Source organism: Archocentrus centrarchus, chromosome 9 (genome assembly GCF_007364275.1).
Source record: "Archocentrus centrarchus isolate MPI-CPG fArcCen1 chromosome 9, fArcCen1, whole genome shotgun sequence".
Taxonomy (NCBI): domain Eukaryota; kingdom Metazoa; phylum Chordata; class Actinopteri; order Cichliformes; family Cichlidae; genus Archocentrus; species Archocentrus centrarchus.
The window spans coordinates 12038446-12057588 of NC_044354.1; the positions used below are offsets into that span (position 1 = coordinate 12038446).

General features: G+C 37.5%; 1 protein-coding gene across 3 annotated transcripts in view; it reads left to right on the forward strand.

The window, feature by feature from the left end:
• pdlim5a (PDZ and LIM domain 5a) overlaps positions 1 to 19143 on the forward strand; it is a 76872-nt gene that overhangs the window by 56202 nt on the left and 1527 nt on the right. For all 3 annotated transcript variants that reach the window (XM_030737156.1, XM_030737157.1, XM_030737158.1), the window contains 5 exons: positions 11306 to 11388; positions 13563 to 13758; positions 15717 to 15897; positions 17875 to 17995; positions 18633 to 18748. In XM_030737156.1, the coding sequence (XP_030593016.1) occupies positions 11306 to 11388; positions 13563 to 13758; positions 15717 to 15897; positions 17875 to 17995; positions 18633 to 18748 (697 nt within the window). The remainder of the gene's footprint in view (positions 1 to 11305; positions 11389 to 13562; positions 13759 to 15716; positions 15898 to 17874; positions 17996 to 18632; positions 18749 to 19143) is intronic.

The following is a 19143-nucleotide window of genomic DNA, read 5'->3' on the forward strand; positions in this document are numbered from 1 at the left end:
TTGCAATCTCCTCTAATACTACTCAAGGTTGTTTTGGAGCATGTCAGTAGTTAAGAGTGCTTTTCTGCCCAAGGTGTATAGGAGTGGGTTTTTGTGTTAGTCATGGTTGTTTGTGGATCTGACAGGTTTGCTGTGCTGCATGTTGTATAACCTGTGTTTGTCTATTTGACTGATCAACCATGACTGCACTGTGGTCTTATTCTCGTCTGTGGTTATCCATTGGTTGTTCATTGGTCTTCATAGTTTGTGGAGTTTATCATTGTGTGTCTGAAATCACTCACGTTAACATACAGATAATTCTCCTGAATGTGAGTGTAGGTGTGTGGTTTGATTAATTTAGTTCATAATAATGCCCATGATTCATGTGCATTTGGACATGATGAAGATGCATACTTCACATGAGTTAATTTTCTCTGCGCTGGTTTTGGTCTGTCCATCTCCACTACATCTAAGCTCTAAGCTTCATCATTGGGTGTTTTCAGTGGCATGGCTTATAGTGCATTTTATTGCACTTTTCTACTCTTCCTAAATCATTCTTTTATGTCTTTTCTGATTTCCCTTTTCTCTTCTTTTTCCCTCCTCTTACTTGTGCTGGATGGCAGAGTGAACAAGACCACTCGGTTGGTGATTGGCCCCAAGTACAACGAGCTGAGAGACTGGCACCACGGAGTGTCTGCTCGCACCCTGAATGTCCAGTAGACTTTGTGTGTGTGTCAGTGTGCCTGTGAGTGTGATTGGCTGTCTCATTGTGTATGTGTACAAATGTATCAGTAAGAGGTTGAAGAGATAAAGCTTGTGGATCAATGAGAGTAAAATAAGTAAAGGAAATAATACTGGAGTGAGAGTACGGATATGAGCTATTGGAGCTTCTGTGTGTGTGTGAGTGTGTGTGTGGGCTTGTCCTTTATGGTTTGCAATGCGCTGGACTGTTTTAGACCTTTCATTACATGTTGCTTATGTGCTTAGCCCACTCCACTGATTCCATCCCTGTAGGTATAGACTTATCAGTATGTGTCCAAATTTACATCAATTTAGACACGTGTGTATAAAGTGCTCTTGTACGATGCTTCCTGTGCACACCTGGAACTCTGGTGCAGTATATATAATTTAGATTGAGTCTATGTGTGGCATCATCTTCCAGCACTGCAGAGGTGAAAGATAAGAAATCCAGAGCTTTCAATCTGTGCAAATTCTGTGCAGTCTATATAAACAATCTCAGTATATTCAGTCAATATACAGCTGTCAATCCTCACCCTGCTAGCTGTGATAAAAACACAGAGGATCTGAACCCATGTTAATGAGACAAGGAAAGCATCCTGACTTTGCCTATTGAAAACTGTCAAGACAATCTTTATTAATCTTTTAGTTTACATTCATTTTAAGACATAAAATACAGCAAAAATAAAGATATTACACACAACATTCATATGCATAAATACAAAAACTTATTCTCAGATGCACTGTACTTGTCATTCATATTGTTACTGTTTAACATGTGGCATATATTGGAAGATGTGCAGTCTTGATGAGGGAGACTCTTTCCGAGAGCACTGAAATAGCAAATATGGTTATGGCCTAGATGAGTGTGTATGCACTGCATTAAGTATGTCACTTTTTATTAACTGGACTTTTGCACAATTGTATGTTACGGAAGGCACTTCGTTAAGATTCAATAGTTTGTTTACATCTGTTGTATCCGCTGAACTATTTCATAAACAGAAGAGGAAAAAAGAAATTTCAACTCGTGGTGCATGTATGTACAGTATAAACCAATAACTTATAGTCAGATCCATAATTTGTTGGACAAAGATGCAGTTTTTGTAGTTTTGCCTTTACAGACTTTTTTTTTTTTTTTTATAAATAGTCCCCCATGTTCAGTGACTCAAAAGTAATTGGAAAATTGGTTGACAAGCAGTTTGATGGCCAGGTGAGGCCTGTTGCCTTGTTATTTTGTGACAAATGAAGCAGAGATAATATCTGAAGTTGATTCTAAGTTTTGAATTTGTATTTTATAACTTTTCATTACAATTTTAAAAATGAGGCCCAAAGGGACGTAAGTAGAAGTGAGGGAAGGCATTATTATACAACTTCACAGCATCTAATCAAGTCAAGAACTCTCGCAAAGAGGTAGAAGTATCATTGTGAAAGTCTACAATCAAGAGACACCTTCATGAATGGAAACCTGCCATAGAACAAAAGGTAGACATAGAGTTTACAACAAGGTGCAAACCATTGGTTGTTCAAGAACAAGATGGCCAGATCCAACTTTGCAAAAACACAAACAACCAAAAACCCATCTAAAAGAGCAGTTTTGAAAATAAATTTTTTAGAAAGATGAAACCAAGATTAACTTGATGTGAAGAGAAACGTATGGCGAAGGAGAGAAATGTGATCCACAGCATACCACTTTATCTGTCAAATATGGTGGCGGCAATATTATGGCGTGGACGTGTATGGGTGCCAGTGGAACTTGATCACTAGTCTTTATTGATGATGTGACTGCAGATAGAAATAGCAGGATGAATTCTAAAGTGTACAGGGCTATTCTCTCTGCTCAGATTCAGACAAATGCTGCAAAACCGATCAGACAGCGCTTCACAGTACAAATGGATAATGACCCAAAGCATTCTGTAACAGCAAGAGTTTCTCAAGGAAATGAGATATTCTTCAATGGCCAAGTGAGTCACCTGATCTCAACCTAGTAGAGGAGCTTTTCAGTTATCAAATACAAAACTGAAGACATAAACAAGTAGCAACTGAAGGTGGCTAAAGGCCGGCCAGAGCATTTCAAGGGAGGAAGCACCGCATTTGCTGTTGTTCATGGGTTCTGAATTTTTCCATCCAGTTATTAAAAACAAATTGTGTTAGTTTGTCCAATTAATTTGGAGCCTCTGAAAATAGGGACCTATGTATTCTTAATTCCTAAACAGTTAATGCGATGTATTTTTGTAAAACCCCTTGAATTAAAGCTGAAAGTCTGCACTTCAGTCACATCTTCATAGATTTGCTGGTGCTGGTGTATAGATACAAAACAAGGAAAGCTGTCTTTGGCCAACAAATTATAGAGCTAACTGTAAATGCTCTGCTGCTGGTATAAAATAAACAGTCCAGTCTGGTTTGAGACATTTGTTTGCTTTAAGGTATGAGCAATTAAGAAGCAGGTTAGGAATGATGGTGTACACAGTGACTGTATAAATACTGTTTTGAGGCCCTTTGTATGTGACATATTCCTCCAGTGCCTTATCATATATTTCACCCCTATGTTTACTTAGTGCAAGTTGTTCTGAATGTAATCACAGCTTTTTTTTTCCTTTGTAGAAAAGCAGCATTTTGAAAAAAGCTGGAGTTTATTAACTGAAATTTATTTTTTGTGGTTGAAGGTTGTTTTTAAGTTTGAAAGGTCTACAGCATAGCTAATGGGCTAATAAATTCATTGAGTTTTTCTTGTTTCTCTGTTTCTGGTGTCTCTTTCTTTGTTCCAGTCTTGATCCTGTCACTCTTTCCTCTTCTGGCTCTTATTGACTCTATAATGGAGAGGTATAAGCCATCACCTAATCCTGACACTTTTTTCAACTTTTTACTTTCAATAGTGAAACTGTATTCACTTTTAAAGACACAAAATGTTAAAAAAAAAAATGCATACACACACACACACACACACACACACACACACACACACACACACACACACACACACACACACACACACCAAACAATAACATAAAGGGATAACATTACTACGTTTTATGGTTTTTTTTTTTGGACTTCACTTGATTCCATTTAACTTAGAGAACACCAAAACTCAACACTGTGACTCCAAATACATTATTATTTTCTGTTATTTGCCAGTGACAAGTTTACTACACCAGTCTTCTGGCCAGGGAGGAGCTTCACTTACAAAAATCAATGGTGTGAATGATCCAAGAGCATGCCTGAATCTTCTCATAGTGACCAGCCAAAGCTGCAGGTGCTATATCATATACCATTTAGCATGAGTTAGAGAAGAAAGCTATCCTGACAGCCTCTCAAACAACCCAAATCTTGAGAAGAGTATATTATCTACAACATACAACCTGCATGCATTAAAATTGCTGTATTTAAGTTCTGTTGACATGCAAAGATAATATCTGAAGTTGATTCAAAATGTTGAATTTGTATTTTATAGCTTTTCATTGTAATTTAAAAAATGAGGCCCATGGAGATGTAAGTGCAAATGAGGAATGCATTATTAGACCCCCCCCCCCCCCCCCCCCCCCAAAAAAAGAAAAAAAAAACAGAACAAACAAACATACTGCATCATAGAGATTGCAAAAACTTTAGGAGTGACCAATCATACTAAATCCTGTAGAACTGCTTTCTTTTTTTTTGCATTTGTGCAATATCTCTAAAATTAGAAACATCCTGTCTCAGAGTGATGCTGAGAAGCAAATTCATGCATTTATTATTTCTAGGCTGGACTGTTGTAATTCATTACTATCACACTGTCCTAAAAGCTTTCTGAAAAGCCTTCACTTGATCCAAAATGCTGCAGCTAGAGTGCTGACAGGAACTAGAAAGAAAGAGCATATTTCTCCTATACTGGCTTCCTTTCATTGGCTCCCTGTTAAATCCAGAATTTAATTTAAAATCCTTCTTCTCACGTACAAGGTCTTGAATAATCAGGCCCCAAGACCTCATAGTACCATATCACCCCAACAGAGCACTTCGCTCTCAGGCTGCTGGCTTACTTGTGGTTCCTAGGATACTTAAGAGTAGAATGGGAGGCAGAGCCTTCAGCTTTCAGGCCCCTCTTCTGTGGAACCAGCTTCCAGCTTGGATTCAGGAGACAGACACCCTCTCTATTTTTAAGATTAAGCTTAAAAGTCACCTTTTTGATCAAGCTTATAGTTAGGGCTGGATCAGGTGATCTTGAACCATCCCTTAGTTATGCTGCTATAGACCTAGGGTGCTAGGGGGTTCCCATGATGCACTTTTTCATTCACCTCTTTTTACTCTGTTTATACCCCACTCTGCATTTAATCATCAGTTATTATTAATCTCTGGCTCTCTTCCACAACATGCCTTTTGTCCTGTTTCCTCTTTTCAGACCCACCAGTCATGGCAGATGATTGCTCATCCCTCAGCCTGGTTCTGCTGATGGTTTCTTCCTGTTAATAGGGAGTTTTTCCTTCCCACTGTCACCAAGTGCTTGCTCAGAGATGGTCATTTTGATTGTCAGGTTTTCTCTGTAATTATTGTATGGTCTTTACCTTTCAATATAATGTGCCTTGTTGTGATTTGGTGCTATATAAATAGCATAGAATTGAACTGAATTGAATGCAACATCTGACATGGTTCAGGCCTAAGCAAGTGCCATTATGTCACCTCTATCATTACTTTTATATTAACAAAAGTGAAACAACACTTTTCTGAGGGAAGTGCTATTGCCAGCTATGTTGCTGCACTAAAAAAAAAAGGTATATATACATATATATATATATATATATATATATATATATATATATATATATATATATATATATATATATATATATATATATATATATATATATATATATATATATATATATATATATATATATATATATATATATATAACCTTTTTTTTCCCCTCTGGATTAGCAGTTTTCCTTTGATGCCACCAGAGGGAAGCACTGACTCAGAAAATACTGAGTCTAGTAATAGTATAAGTCCTGCTAACTGTCTAAAGGCTGCTGCAATTCAGTTTGACCATGCTTCCACCTCAATACAGGTGCACAACAATTTATTTATATGATTTAAACCTCTCATTTGCCGCTTTTCGCCAATCTTTGTTTATCATCTGTCTGTGTTTCTGGTTTCCAGTCAAAGCTAAAGATCATCTATCACATAGATCAGTCACAGGAGCCATTATGCTTTCCCTGCATCTTGTGAGAAAGCAGCATCTCAGTGCTTTACTGGATGTCCTGCTCAGCTGTTCTGTTAGTTCCACTGCAATGCTTAAGGAAGAAAAAGTATAGTGTCAGGGAGCTGAACCTGCCATAGAACAAAAGGTAGACATAGCAGACTTTGCAATAACAGCTGGATAGCAAATAAATAAGTAAACATATAAAGTTGCATATCTGTATGGAAGATGGTTTTTGGATGGATTGCACTTTATTAGTTATTACATTACACTTTGTAAAATAATTTTACCAATATAATAAATAGTTATTTTTTAACTCACAGCATAAATAAGGCCCTTGCATCTATTGAACATGTGGTTCAATGGATGCTTTCAACAGTGAACAAGCCATGTTTATTCAAACCATGCCTGCGCCAAAGGGACATGGTCCATATGTCTGTGTAGTGACAGTTCATACCAACTATGACATTTTGTGGTCACTGTTGCTTGGCAGCATCTCACAGAGATCAGTCATTGGTTGGTGGACACAACTGTACATAGTAAAATTGTGAAGCATGAACAGTGTGTGTGCATTTGCATGAGATCTTGAGTGGGTGTCTGCAATGGATGGATGTCTTTGTCCCTGCATGAGTGTGAATACAAACACATGGTTGAAATAGTATGTGAAAACCAAATTTGATCCAAAAAATATAACAACACTAAATTATAGACCATCTGTTGCATGGTGGAGAGATCTCCTGGACAGCAGTCAGCTATGTAATTGGACCATTTGTTTAGTATTTAAATTAAACTAACACATTTATGTAACGCATAATACAGGATCTTGTTGGCACTACACTACACAAGGGGTTACTTTACATATGTAACCACTTAAAATATTCTCTATTTTTCTTCATTATCTCGTAATAGCAGCAAACAAGAAGTATCATTATTAAGCAGCATACATTAGAGAACATAGACTCCAGATAAGACAACCACAGGAGCAACAGCAGAGATACAGATTAAGGCCACTGACAGGGTAAATAAATGCGATACACCAACATATATAAAGAGTACAATATAAAATAGATCAGATGATAGAAAGAAAAGTCCAAGCCCTCTTTAATTATCTCTGACAGTTGACATGGTTTTTATGTGGCCAAGTATATCCAGATGGTCAGCAATCCAAGTGCCTACTGCTGAATCAGAAACAAACAGCAGAGCTCACCATAAAACTAATCACAGTCTTACAAAATACAATAAAGTTACATGTAATTGGACTGATTGGTAGAGAATATTAATGAGCTTCACTGTAACTGGTTCTAATGAATGAAGCACTGGGGAGCATCTTATTTCCTGCTCTATTTGTCACCTGTTGTTAGCAAATTACCACAGCTAATATGAATGAATGTTGTTAGCTTGTTGGCCAAGATAATTTAAATAGATGGCACTGTGGTCTTTAATTGTAGTTTATTAGTCTAATAGCACGATGAGGAAGAGATCTTTTATTTTTTCTCGCTTGATAAGCATGATGCCTGCTGATGCTTTTTTTTCTGTTGCCATGCAGAAAGAAAGAGTGTGCGTATACTGTCACCGTGGCAACACGGCAAAATATGCTTTTTGAGAGTAGTGCTACCTACTGTAGCAGGAACTACTGCAAAAACTGTTTTTTTTTAATATGTCTGTTGATCTGGATGCATGCAGACAAATTTTGTAAACACGACAGCGTGCAAGTGTGCACAAGCAGCTAACAGGAACGTAACAGGTGTGCACTTCATGGCCATTTCCTACATTTCTATTTAATTTGTAATGTGTTTGTAAAGACCCATATGAGGTATGTTTATCTGGTGTATCAATACATTAATTGTTCAAAGATATGTGCAGTTTGAGAGCGCTTTGCTATTGTGATCCCATCACAAGATGGTTTCAAGTTTACTTGTTTCCCTACTCTGATAAAAATGACAAAAGTGCAGCTAGTTGACAGTGTCAGCAATTTGTCTCCACTGGATACTTTCAGTTTTGTCTCTGGTTGCAGATACAAGAAGTTAGTGTGAATAGCCTTGGCTCCTTCCATTAGACACATGATATACACTGATAATGAGAATGAAAATATTGCCTGCAGCCCTGCAGTCTCTTTCCTACACAGAGTACTTAGATTAGGACCATGCTGGCTGTAGGCTAATTGGCTGGAATCAATGCTAATACAACAGTCCACTGGATGCATTCATCACAGTCTTGATCATTGCACTGCAGATTGTGTATCTAGTATTTGTCAGTGTGTGTTTGAATCAGTAAGTAAGTCAAATTTATTTATTTAGCACTTTTCAACAAAAAAGTCACAAAGCAGTTTACATAATAAAAGACCTGGTGATAAGCCTCACAGCAGCTTTCTGGAACCTTATAATAATTGAACCGTGACAAAATAAAAGCCCGTGTGATCATTCTCATTTCAGATTGAGACACAATATATTTAAGATACATTTAGGAAACAGGTGCATTTTGGTCACATATATATTCATTTAATGCTCATGTTTTCATAGTTTACATTTTCTTTGTGTTTTACAACAGCAGCTAAAGCATGTTACTTGCAAATGTGACAGGTCAAGTGGCATTTTTGACATCTAACTTCTATCTTTATTATGGCATAATTATTACTTTTATTTGTTTTTGTAGAAAGTTTGAATTGTCCAAAGGTAAACCAAGGGAAGCCCTACTCTGTAAGAATAATTTAATGTTTTGGATTGCTCTAAATAAAACACACAGGTGCAGCCAACACAGAACTTTCTCTCTCTCCAGCTTCTGTCACTGTGACTCTCTCTCCTTTCCTCTCTTTCATTCTCTTTCTTGTTCACCCAAAACATACAGGCACAACTTATTGTAACTATGACTGCAGTTGCCATAACATGTGTCTCCCATGAGTCCTCTAACAGCCAGGCACAAGTGGAAGGCAGCAGCGATCCAACTGTTGGCATCAACTGCAACTATGCATTATGGTTATATGTCTGGAGAGAAATTGTTGGCCCACCCAGGTTACTCAGTTGGTGCTCAAAAATATACACATACTTAAACACACACACTGTCAAACACTTGATGTTATAGAGAGGTTATTCATTTTGCAGAGGGAAGTTTGAGGCCTTGGGGCCACATTTAATGAAAGGACAGAGATATTTTGTGCTTTTTCTCCTTGATAATTGGATGAACTTTGGCAAATCTCTTTAACCTGCAAACCTGCAAAAATATTTGAATTCTGGTCAAACTAACGTAATTAAAAACAAACAAATAAACACAAACAATAAAAGTTTTCTCCAAGTTGATGTTCTCAAATTTGTTTTTATAGGTTTTTTTTTCATCATCTGTGTGATGACATGAAGGAATGCTTCAAATGGAGAGTTTAAAAAAAGTTAAATTAAGAAAACGAATATTTCCTAGATGGAAATTAAATCAAGGAGAAAGACAGAGGAAGGTGTTGCCTTGCAGATGTGCTTCACACAAAAATTTAATTTATCTATCGTGTGTCATGAGTTGTAACGTACCTTTTGTCTGATGACCATAATTTTGTCTGCTCTATCACATGAATTAGTGGTTGGGGTTCATTTGATGTGATAAAGTTTTATTACAGTCTCTTAAAATTACTTATCCTTTAAACTGCATGTAAAATATAATTGTATTTCTTGGGAGACCATGAGAATCGACTGCTAGTGCATCCATACAGATTCAGTTTTAGTTGGTTTAGTTTGATTTTCTGTGACTGCAGAGAAGTCTTTAAACCTACTGTTAACCCATTATAGAAGAAAGGCAACGGTTACAACATGTACCTTTCTGTACCTTTAATAATACAAGAATTAACACTGAATATAGTGTAAATAATGTATTCACACTCTGCACTACATGATTAGAACTTTCTCTCCCCTCCTTAATTAACGCATGTAGTTTGACATCGGTCCACAGTTCATGTGAAATGAGCACTTTTTCATATTACACTATGCTATATTTTTCTCCACTGTAGTCAGTTAAGTCACTTTAGTCACTGAGATTATTCCTCTGGCATCACCCTTGAATAAGTGTGCTGTAATGTTAGTGCTGTTATGTACTTGTCTCCTGTGTGTCATCAGGCCTGTAGCCTGGACTCTGTTCTGCTATGAACGTGGCACATGGGTAACATTTTGCATGTACTGGACTTACAAGGAGGAAGTGCACAGTGAAGTTGCATACTGTACTGTTTTGGCTGTCGTTGCATTCAGTGTTTTGGTTGGTACTATACCGCCTCTCCTCTGTCAACAGGTTGGTAGTCTGGAGTGTGTCTCAATGTATTTTGAGAGGAACTTGAGAAAATTGGTGTTTTTACCTGTTATTCTTCATCTTCTTCTGAAATATGATTAAAATGCAAGCGAAAATACAATAATAAGTAACACACATGCTATACTTCACATACAGTATGTAAACAGAATCTGCCACCATTACTTCTGTATGAGCCATTGCTCAGAGTGATGAGTGAGATGGATGGAAATATAGTGACTAGGAGACGGCCACACTAAAATGTAATGGGTTCATACTTTGCCCATCGTCTGACTCTTACCCAGGTTTCCTGACATTTGACCAGGTTTTGTTTTGCGTAATCTAACTGAAAATAGACATTTGTTAATATTTTGACATAGTTGATAATTCAGTTCAGTTCAATTCAATTTCATTTATATAGCGCCAATTCATAAGACCCTAAAACATTAGAACGAAACCCCAGCAATCACATAACGTATGAGCAAACACTTGGTGACAATAAGAAGGAAAAACTCCCTTTTAACAGAAGAAACTTCCGGCAGAACAAGGGTCAGGAAGGGACAGCCATCCACCGTGACCGGTTGGAGGTGAGGGGAAAGAAGAAAGCAGAAAGAGACAAGACACAAAGCGCACAATGAGTTTAATAATTACTAATGATGAAATATAGTAGTGGTGTATAAACACAGGGAGTGAAAAGAGATGAGGGGAAAAAGAAATACTCAGTGCACCATGGGAAGTCCCCCAGCACCCTAGACCTATTGATGAAATTTGTTCATGTTTGTTCATGTGTTGCGTGTCATTATATATATATATATATATATATATATATATATATATATATATAATGACACGCAACACATGAACAAACATGAACAAATTTCCCTAGCATTTGTTATGTTTAGTTATTTTTGATTCCTTAAAGCTAATATGACAATGCAGATAAAAAAAAAAATAATAGGAAAGTTGCAGAGTGCCCTCTTGTGGACAAAGTATGCAACATCAACACTCATGATTGAAGGGTGTTTCTCCCATATAAATGGTTTTAAATAGCCAATATATTGTTTGGACTCTAGCAGAGACAATAGATTCTAGTATCAAGCTGTAAATTTGATTACAAATCCAAAAAGCAATTTTAATGTTGTGCTTCTGTTATGTCTTTCTACACAGTGAGGAGAGCGTGGAGCCAGAAGTCACCAGCCATGAGTCGGCAGTTGTTAAGACTATGATCAAAGGACCTGCTGCAACCTACGGTAAACACTCTGTGTGTTCTTGACTATATACATGTGATTTTCCACTCAGTCACATTCACAGTGATCATTGGTTACAATCATTTTTACATCTTTTAAAAAAATATGATTTATTGCCTTGGGCCAAGACACAGCAGGTTCCTGTTTACTGACTTAAATTGTGAATACATTAAAGAGTATATACGTAGTATACATAATACATGGTTTCAGGAGCAATAGCTGTTTTGCTCATCTTGCCAAGGCTGCATGAAATCACTGGAATAGTACATTAACTATGCTGCCAAACTCTAACAAGGGTATATCTGTGTGACTGTGTGTGAGTTGTTTCTTTCTGTAAGACTGCTTTCAGTGAATTAACTACTAAGTGTAATGAGACTAAGGAGCATGAGCTGTTTTCTTAGCATAAGTCACGGGGAATGCATGCATACCCCAAATGCAGACTTCCCTTAACAGACATATAAAAATAAACTTTCATTTAAGAATTGTTTAAGAATTGAGCTAAATCTTCTTTTTAAGTATGCATTCTGATTAATTCATATTTCATCCCCACAGTTAAAAAAGGTGTTATTTATCCTCACACACACAAAAATGTTTGGCATAGTGTGAAACCTGATTTACAGCTGTTGGGTTGAATGTTGTTACAGCCAGTTAGCAAGGGTAAAGAGACTTATTTTCCATGGTTAAAGCGTGACATATGTTGTGAAATAGGTCACTGCAGACTTTCTTTTCCTTTTCTCGTGTTATTGCTCTGTGGAACACCATTAAGACGGAGAAAAGGGGAATGTGGCGCCTTGCTTAGTCACATGTTTAGTGCTTCTAGTCTGTCAGAAAGATAATATTTATTGAAGAGACCTGCCAGGAGTTTTGAAAAAGTTTTAAACACAAGACGAAGAGCTGCAGTATAATGCCCATAGTCCATCAGCACTTAACCCGTAGATTTTGAGAGTGAATGTCTGTTCAAACCTTAATCTCCTTGAACACAGCTGGTCTTCAGGCTTCAGCCTCAAATGCAATGCAAGTCCTCTCCTCCACTTCTCAATGATGTAACTGCACAAAAAAAAAAATCATAAATGCAGTCACTTTACCAACAACCCAGGATCATGAAAATATACTGCTAGCCATATAGCACTCCCAGCAGCAGTTGGCCACTGGCCCATTTTGAGCTGTAGTGAAAGAAACCAGGCCTTGTAAAACAATACTGTCACTGTTAAAATTTGAAAACACATTAATGCAGTCACCTGCTCTGCTTACCTACACCCCCCCCCCCCCCCCCCCCAAAAAAAAAACTATCTCGATTGCTATCTCATATTTGTGTTTTAGCTTTGTAGCTAAGTTTGTTTTTTTTTAATAAAGATGATGATTTAAAAAAACAAACAAAAAACCCTTAAGTCAAGTTTCCCAGGCCTGACACATTCAAACAAGGCATGCAGTGGTAAAGCTGAGCTCCATATGTAGTTTTTCTTTCACCATTAACACACAAAAACACTACCCTTTCCATAGTGTGTAGATCAAAGAATGGGCTATGTGTTTAGCCAGGTGTCTGGGTTTTAACAGAGGATATGTCTTGGTGGTCTGCATGTGTGTGTGTGTGTGTGTGTGTGTGTGTGTGTGTGTGTGTGTGTGTGTGTGTGTGTGTGTGTGTGTGAGTTTGGTCACATGCAACATAGGAATGTGTTCTAAGTTGAAAAATTCAATGTGTAGCTGAAGATTGATGTGGTAAATCCATGGCTATGACAACAGCAGACAGCCAGCTGCGTGCACAACCATGACACCTGCTGGGTGTATAGTCTTAGAGGGTAGAGGTCAAATGACTTAAAAACATGGCAAGAAAACACAGTCAGACAAATATAGACACATATATGAGTAAATCAGGAAGATGGCCACAAATGATTATGTGCTTAGTGAATACCTCAGGCAGCAGAAAGAAGTGGAGAAAGAACAAGAACCATCATGGACTTTGAGAAAAGCTAGAGGGGATGTGGAAGGTGATGGTAACAGTGGTCAGAACAGTGACCCCCAAACTGGGAGAGTGGCTCCAGCAGATTCTGAGATCTCATCCGAGATCGTGGTGCAGAACAACGCAGTCCTAGGAACAGCTAAGATACTGTGCAGCACCCTCAACTTTTTCTTTTTTTCTTAACAAACACACCCTTTTATGTGTTTTCCACCTTCTGTAGGTCCACAGACTGGCTTGATTACCCCATCTTTTGGTATGAAGGGTAACGGTAGTGCCAGTGTCCCAAGGGGTCCTGTTCCAGCCCGACCTGTTCCTCAACCCCACCCTAAAGATGAGGACAGCTTGGTACAGATGGCAGAACATATCCCTGCTGGCACTCGGACACCAATGTGTGCCAATTGCAACATGGTCATCAGGTGAGGGGCAAATAATGTGGCTGATATCAAGGGTCAATTATCAACTTAAAAACAGCCTAAGAATGTATTTGTAGAGGCCCCTATAGATTAGTTTTTCTTCCTACTCATTGATATTGATCTTAAATCTATTTCGGTCAGGCTCTAATAAGTACCATAATTTTCAAAAGCTGATGTATGCTTGAAAAAATTGCAGCTCATAAGTTCATAACCATGATTAGTAAGTGCTGAGCTGAGTGTCACTCTATTAAATGTTACGACTATGCATACAAAATCATAAAAAAGAGTAAATATGCAATATATCTATACATGCCTTTTCTGATATCTAGAATTATAAAACAGAAATTAAGGCATTACAAAAAACCACTTTGTATTTCATAAAGGTGAAGTTACTGTATGCTGCCATGCTTAATATTAATATGTGACTTAATCAACTAAATGTAAGTGCCAATTTATGAAACTGCATTTAAGACTTAACAGAGAATCACATAATTCTTGTAATATCAAGATTCTTAGTATCTTGGTAGGATTCTGTCATGAGGAATGAAGGGGACAGTCATGACCATGTGTAATAAAAACTGTGAAAGAAACAGTGAAGGTGCCTGGTGTTATTATTCCATCATGCATCATGCCTGTATACACTGTTGCACAAGTATAATCAAGAGAGAGTTGATCTCTTCAACTTGGCTGCACCCACATCAAATTATATTCAAATTAAAAATGAGAAAGGAAATATCTTAATTATTCAGCGCCACAGTTAGGCACTTAAAATAATTAACTTGAAACCATCTCAAGTAAACAATCTGTGTATGAAACTGTAGAACTACATTTGACTGCAGTATGGATAACAGGTAGGAGAGTTAAGTTGCACCTGCCATTGATAAAAGAGTAGCTTGATGTTGTGCACAGATAAGCTCATTAATAACTCATGTAACTAGACCACATCTTGATTTTGTCTTGTGTTGTGTCAGTTTTCCAGTTTCAGTTATGTTTAAGATTAAGAACTGGGACTGTGATACGTTATCAAAGGCTTCTCACAGAAGTGTGTTTAGGGCATGTTTCTGTGTGCCTGGTGGTGTACTGATAAATATTATGCATATACTGGTCATGCATATTTTAATGAGGAGTCAGATTTGATTAGAACATAACTAGCATAACTGGCAAAATGACTTTTATGAGGCAACTAAGAAAATGCATTTGAGTTTCCAGCTGGACAATGTATCTGAAGCAATGTATTTGAACTATAAAAAAAATAAATGAAAGCTGGTTAAGTCCAGCCAGAGTGGCACAAAAGGGAAGATCACTGTGGAACCCCTCCTCTGCCTCTCCTCCTGTCTACCTCCCTTCTTATCCAGTAGCTTACAGCCCTGACTTGTGTTATCTCCCAAATTGTGTCACCTAACATATCATTAAGGATAAGGTTGCTCTCATGCTAATGACTGCCAGCCTGGGCCGCTATCACGATAAACACAGATATTGTGTGGAGTAAATTAGCTTCCGTTGTTTTCCCACTTTAACTAATCATCAACGCGAACACGGCCAAGGAGCAATCTGAGTAGAAGCAGACGACGATAGCTGCAGCGCTCAATTTTTAAAATGTTTTTGTCATTTCTGCAGCATTTTCTTGTGACTTGAATAGAATAAGCAGTTTGTTGATCAACAGAAATTGAGTCAACAATTTTGACAGTAGTTTTAATTGTTTAGATTTTTTCAATTATTTAAATGTAATTGTCAGTAATAAAGACAGTCAACTGCAATGAATACACTACTATACTGGAATTAAGTTATCAAAGATTCTGATTCAATAGTGCATTCTAAAAATATCAAAGTATAAGAGTAAGCTAGAAACTGAGGAGTAAATCACAATATTCAATGAAGTCAGCTGAGTATTGGTTTACTTTTTGCCAGTTTTATCACAAGTTTATCACTTGTCTTATTGTTTCCTCTTTATTTTTTTCCAGAGGTCCTTTTTTGGTAGCGATGGGGAAATCATGGCACAAGGAAGAATTTAACTGCGCACACTGCCGAACATCCCTGGCAGATATAGGCTTTGTAGAAGAACGGGGATCCGTCTACTGTGAACACTGCTATGAAGAGTTCTTTGCTCCAACATGCAGCCGCTGCCAGTCCAAGATACTAGGGGTGAGTTGATGTTTAAAAAGAGGGGAGCAGCAATAACTGTGTGGATACAGAGAGAGAAGAAGACTTTTCATACAGGTGTTTTCTAGTATTTACAGTACTGTGTGTAAGTCATAAGCCACCACATTTCTTTAGATTTTGCTAGGAAATGGGTGCAGCAATTTATTGAAAAGTCCAAGTACACATAGAAATACAGTATAAAAGGTAAAAACTGAGTTTGTGCAATATTAATGAGAATTTTTTTCCTTTTTCTTAGGGGCATGACTTTCAGATACTATTCATGTGCTGTAAATAGTTTCTTTTAGGCATACACTTCTTCTTTTGTCCTCCACTTGTCCAGTTTCCTCCATTTTTTAAGGACACTGTATATCATTCCAATATGCCAAACATATGCCAGGTTTTTGGCTAGTAACCCAAAGTTTTGGGCTAATAGCCTGAAAACTTATTGTGTGGCTCAAGGCTTTTGCGCACTATTGTATTCGTTAAGCCAAAATTAGTAAGGAGTCACTTACTGTACAACTGGTCTTGATGTGTGTGTTTGGAGATTGTGCTTCTTTGATTTGATGGGAGCTGTCACACATTTTATTTGGTATATATATCTTTTTACATGTCATTTTTTTGTGCTAAGAAAAGACAAATGAATATGTCAGAGGATTTTACCTGCAGTAACTGCATTGAGTAATGGAAGTGACCCATCAGGCTGGGTATGGGTTGAGGAGTTTGAAGTGGACAACTGAATGCATAAAGAAACTGTTAGCCAGTACTTTGTAAACATGATTAGTAGGTCCAAAATGTGAAATCTTTAAGCATGCAGATATTCGCTGTATGTTTGTAATGAAAACCCACCCACTGAGACGTAAGGTTCCATTATTATGAAATCTGTTTATGTGTCAACACACTAGATTGTATATTAGCAATTTTCAACTCGACAGTACTTTTTATACTACAAGTCACATTCATTCAACACTTTATTGTATGTACTTATGCTTATACTCACAGACAGTGGGTATAGTATCTTTCTCACAGACACTCAGGCATGACCGGAGCAGCCAGAGATCAGAGCACTTGACCCTTTGATTAGTAGATGACCTGTTCTACCTCCTGAGCCGCAGCCGCGTGTATACCTCCACTTCCCTCACTTTGTGTATAGAGTTTAGATTAAACTGCCTTGGACACTCCACTCTAATAGAAGTATTCATTTAAAATGAATATAATTATTTCCCTATTATTAACAGAAAAGCCTAAAATGTACCACCAGCATCAAAGTCACTACATAAAAGACAAGAGCAGGAAGGCTGGATGTGTAGAGGAACTTCTATGGTGACCACCACTAAAACTCAGGAATGTGGTGGATGTTTGGGTGTTAGGAGAATTAGGCTTAGAGGCCTTGAGGCTGTATTTGTAGCCTGAACCCAGAGTGTCAGGACGCTGAAATTTCTGCTCTCCTGGCTGCTGTGACATTCATCCGTCATGTGTTCTAACCTCTCTGGCCTAAATCCCTTTCAACCCTCTATTTCTCTCACATCTTCAAACAGCTTACGGCTTCTTATTAACCTGTTTTCTCACTCCCCTGCTCATAATCCTTCAATTTACTTCAGCTCACCAACTTTCCATTGATTCTTTGTCTTATCTTGCTCTCACAGTTTAAGCGTGGAAAAGAAAATAGTGTAGGTCATGCACACCCACGAGAAAAAAAAAAAAAAGTGATATTCAGTGGTGACATGAGAAAAGGACAGACTCTGGTAAAGATTGTGCATTTCTCATAACTTTACAGGTAGGATCTTTATTCAACAAAATTTGTGATTTTGTTAACAAATTTCATGAACAGCAGTATTAAGAAAGTAATAAGGTAGCACCCAAAAGCCACTGAAATCCCTTCATTTCCTGTTAAAGTGGATTTAGCTTTCCAGTTGGTATAACTGATAATAATGCACCTAAAAACTATATAACTCTAACTACATGGTTTACATTTGCTCCTAGGAGGTGATAAATGCCCTCAAGCAGACTTGGCATGTCTACTGCTTTCTGTGTGCTAACTGTCAGCAGCCAATCAGAAACAACACCTTCCACCTGGAGGATGGAGAACCATACTGTGAACAGGGTGAGTTATAATGGGTTTGCCAAGATACCCACATGTATTTCCTGTAATGGCTGCTGTACTCAAGTGTTTGTTTAGACCACAAGTGTGTGGAAATCCAACCCACAACGGCAGCAAAAATAAATACTATACATGGCACACTCAAGCTCAAAACATCTATTGTAATAAATGAAAGAAATAATAAAATGTCTAAACATTAAAAAAATTTTTTTTTTTTGTTTGTTAATAAAAGCATGTAGGAACTGCATGGTAAATGGTAGCATTTGTGTAACACTTTTCTGGTCTTACTCACCACACAAAATACTTCACTGTATCTAATAAAAAAGAAAGGAAAAATGGTGATGCAGTGGTTATCAAAGTGCTTTGTGACTTTAAAATTCCAGTAGATGTGAAAGTGTATGTAAATGGTTGGATTGACTGGCAACCTTTTGCAGTATTTACACCCATGACCAATTTAGAATCACTAATTAACCTAACATGCATGTGTTTGGACTGTTGGAGAAGCTGTGGTACCCAACGAGAGTCCATGCAGGCTGTCTTTGCTGAGTACTAAAGTTTGCTTGCGTCTTGCTGTTATGACTTGTTTACACTTGTTTATATCTTAGTTTGATGTATGCTGTCTTTCTTTGTCACTAAACAGACTTTTACTGTTTGTTTGGGACCGGCTGTCATGGCTGTGAGTTCCCCATCGAGGCTGGAGACAAATTCCTGGAAGCCCTTGGTTACACCTGGCATGATACCTGCTTTGTTTGTGCTGTAAGTGAAGGTCTTAGACATACATCACAGTAAACTGAGTCAGTCACCGGACCGACACATATGGCCAAATGTCACATGTACTCATAATCCGATTTCCAACTTTGAGCCATCAAGAAACTTGTAACTATTTGACTATGTGAAAAATAGTGTACACAGAAACATAAGTAAGTAGTATGAGGTCATAGTGGTAACCCCTGCTGCTGGCCCTAGTTCTTCTGTCACTCTTTCTTACTTTCTTTTTGTTGTTAATGTACTACAACAGTGTTCACTTTTTAATCCATATTTTTTAACCAAAGGTTTTGTAAAATAAGATATGCTCATTCCAAATGAGATACTGAATTACATAATAGGATTGGATAACTTTTCTTATGTAACCTCTTATTATTGATGTGTGT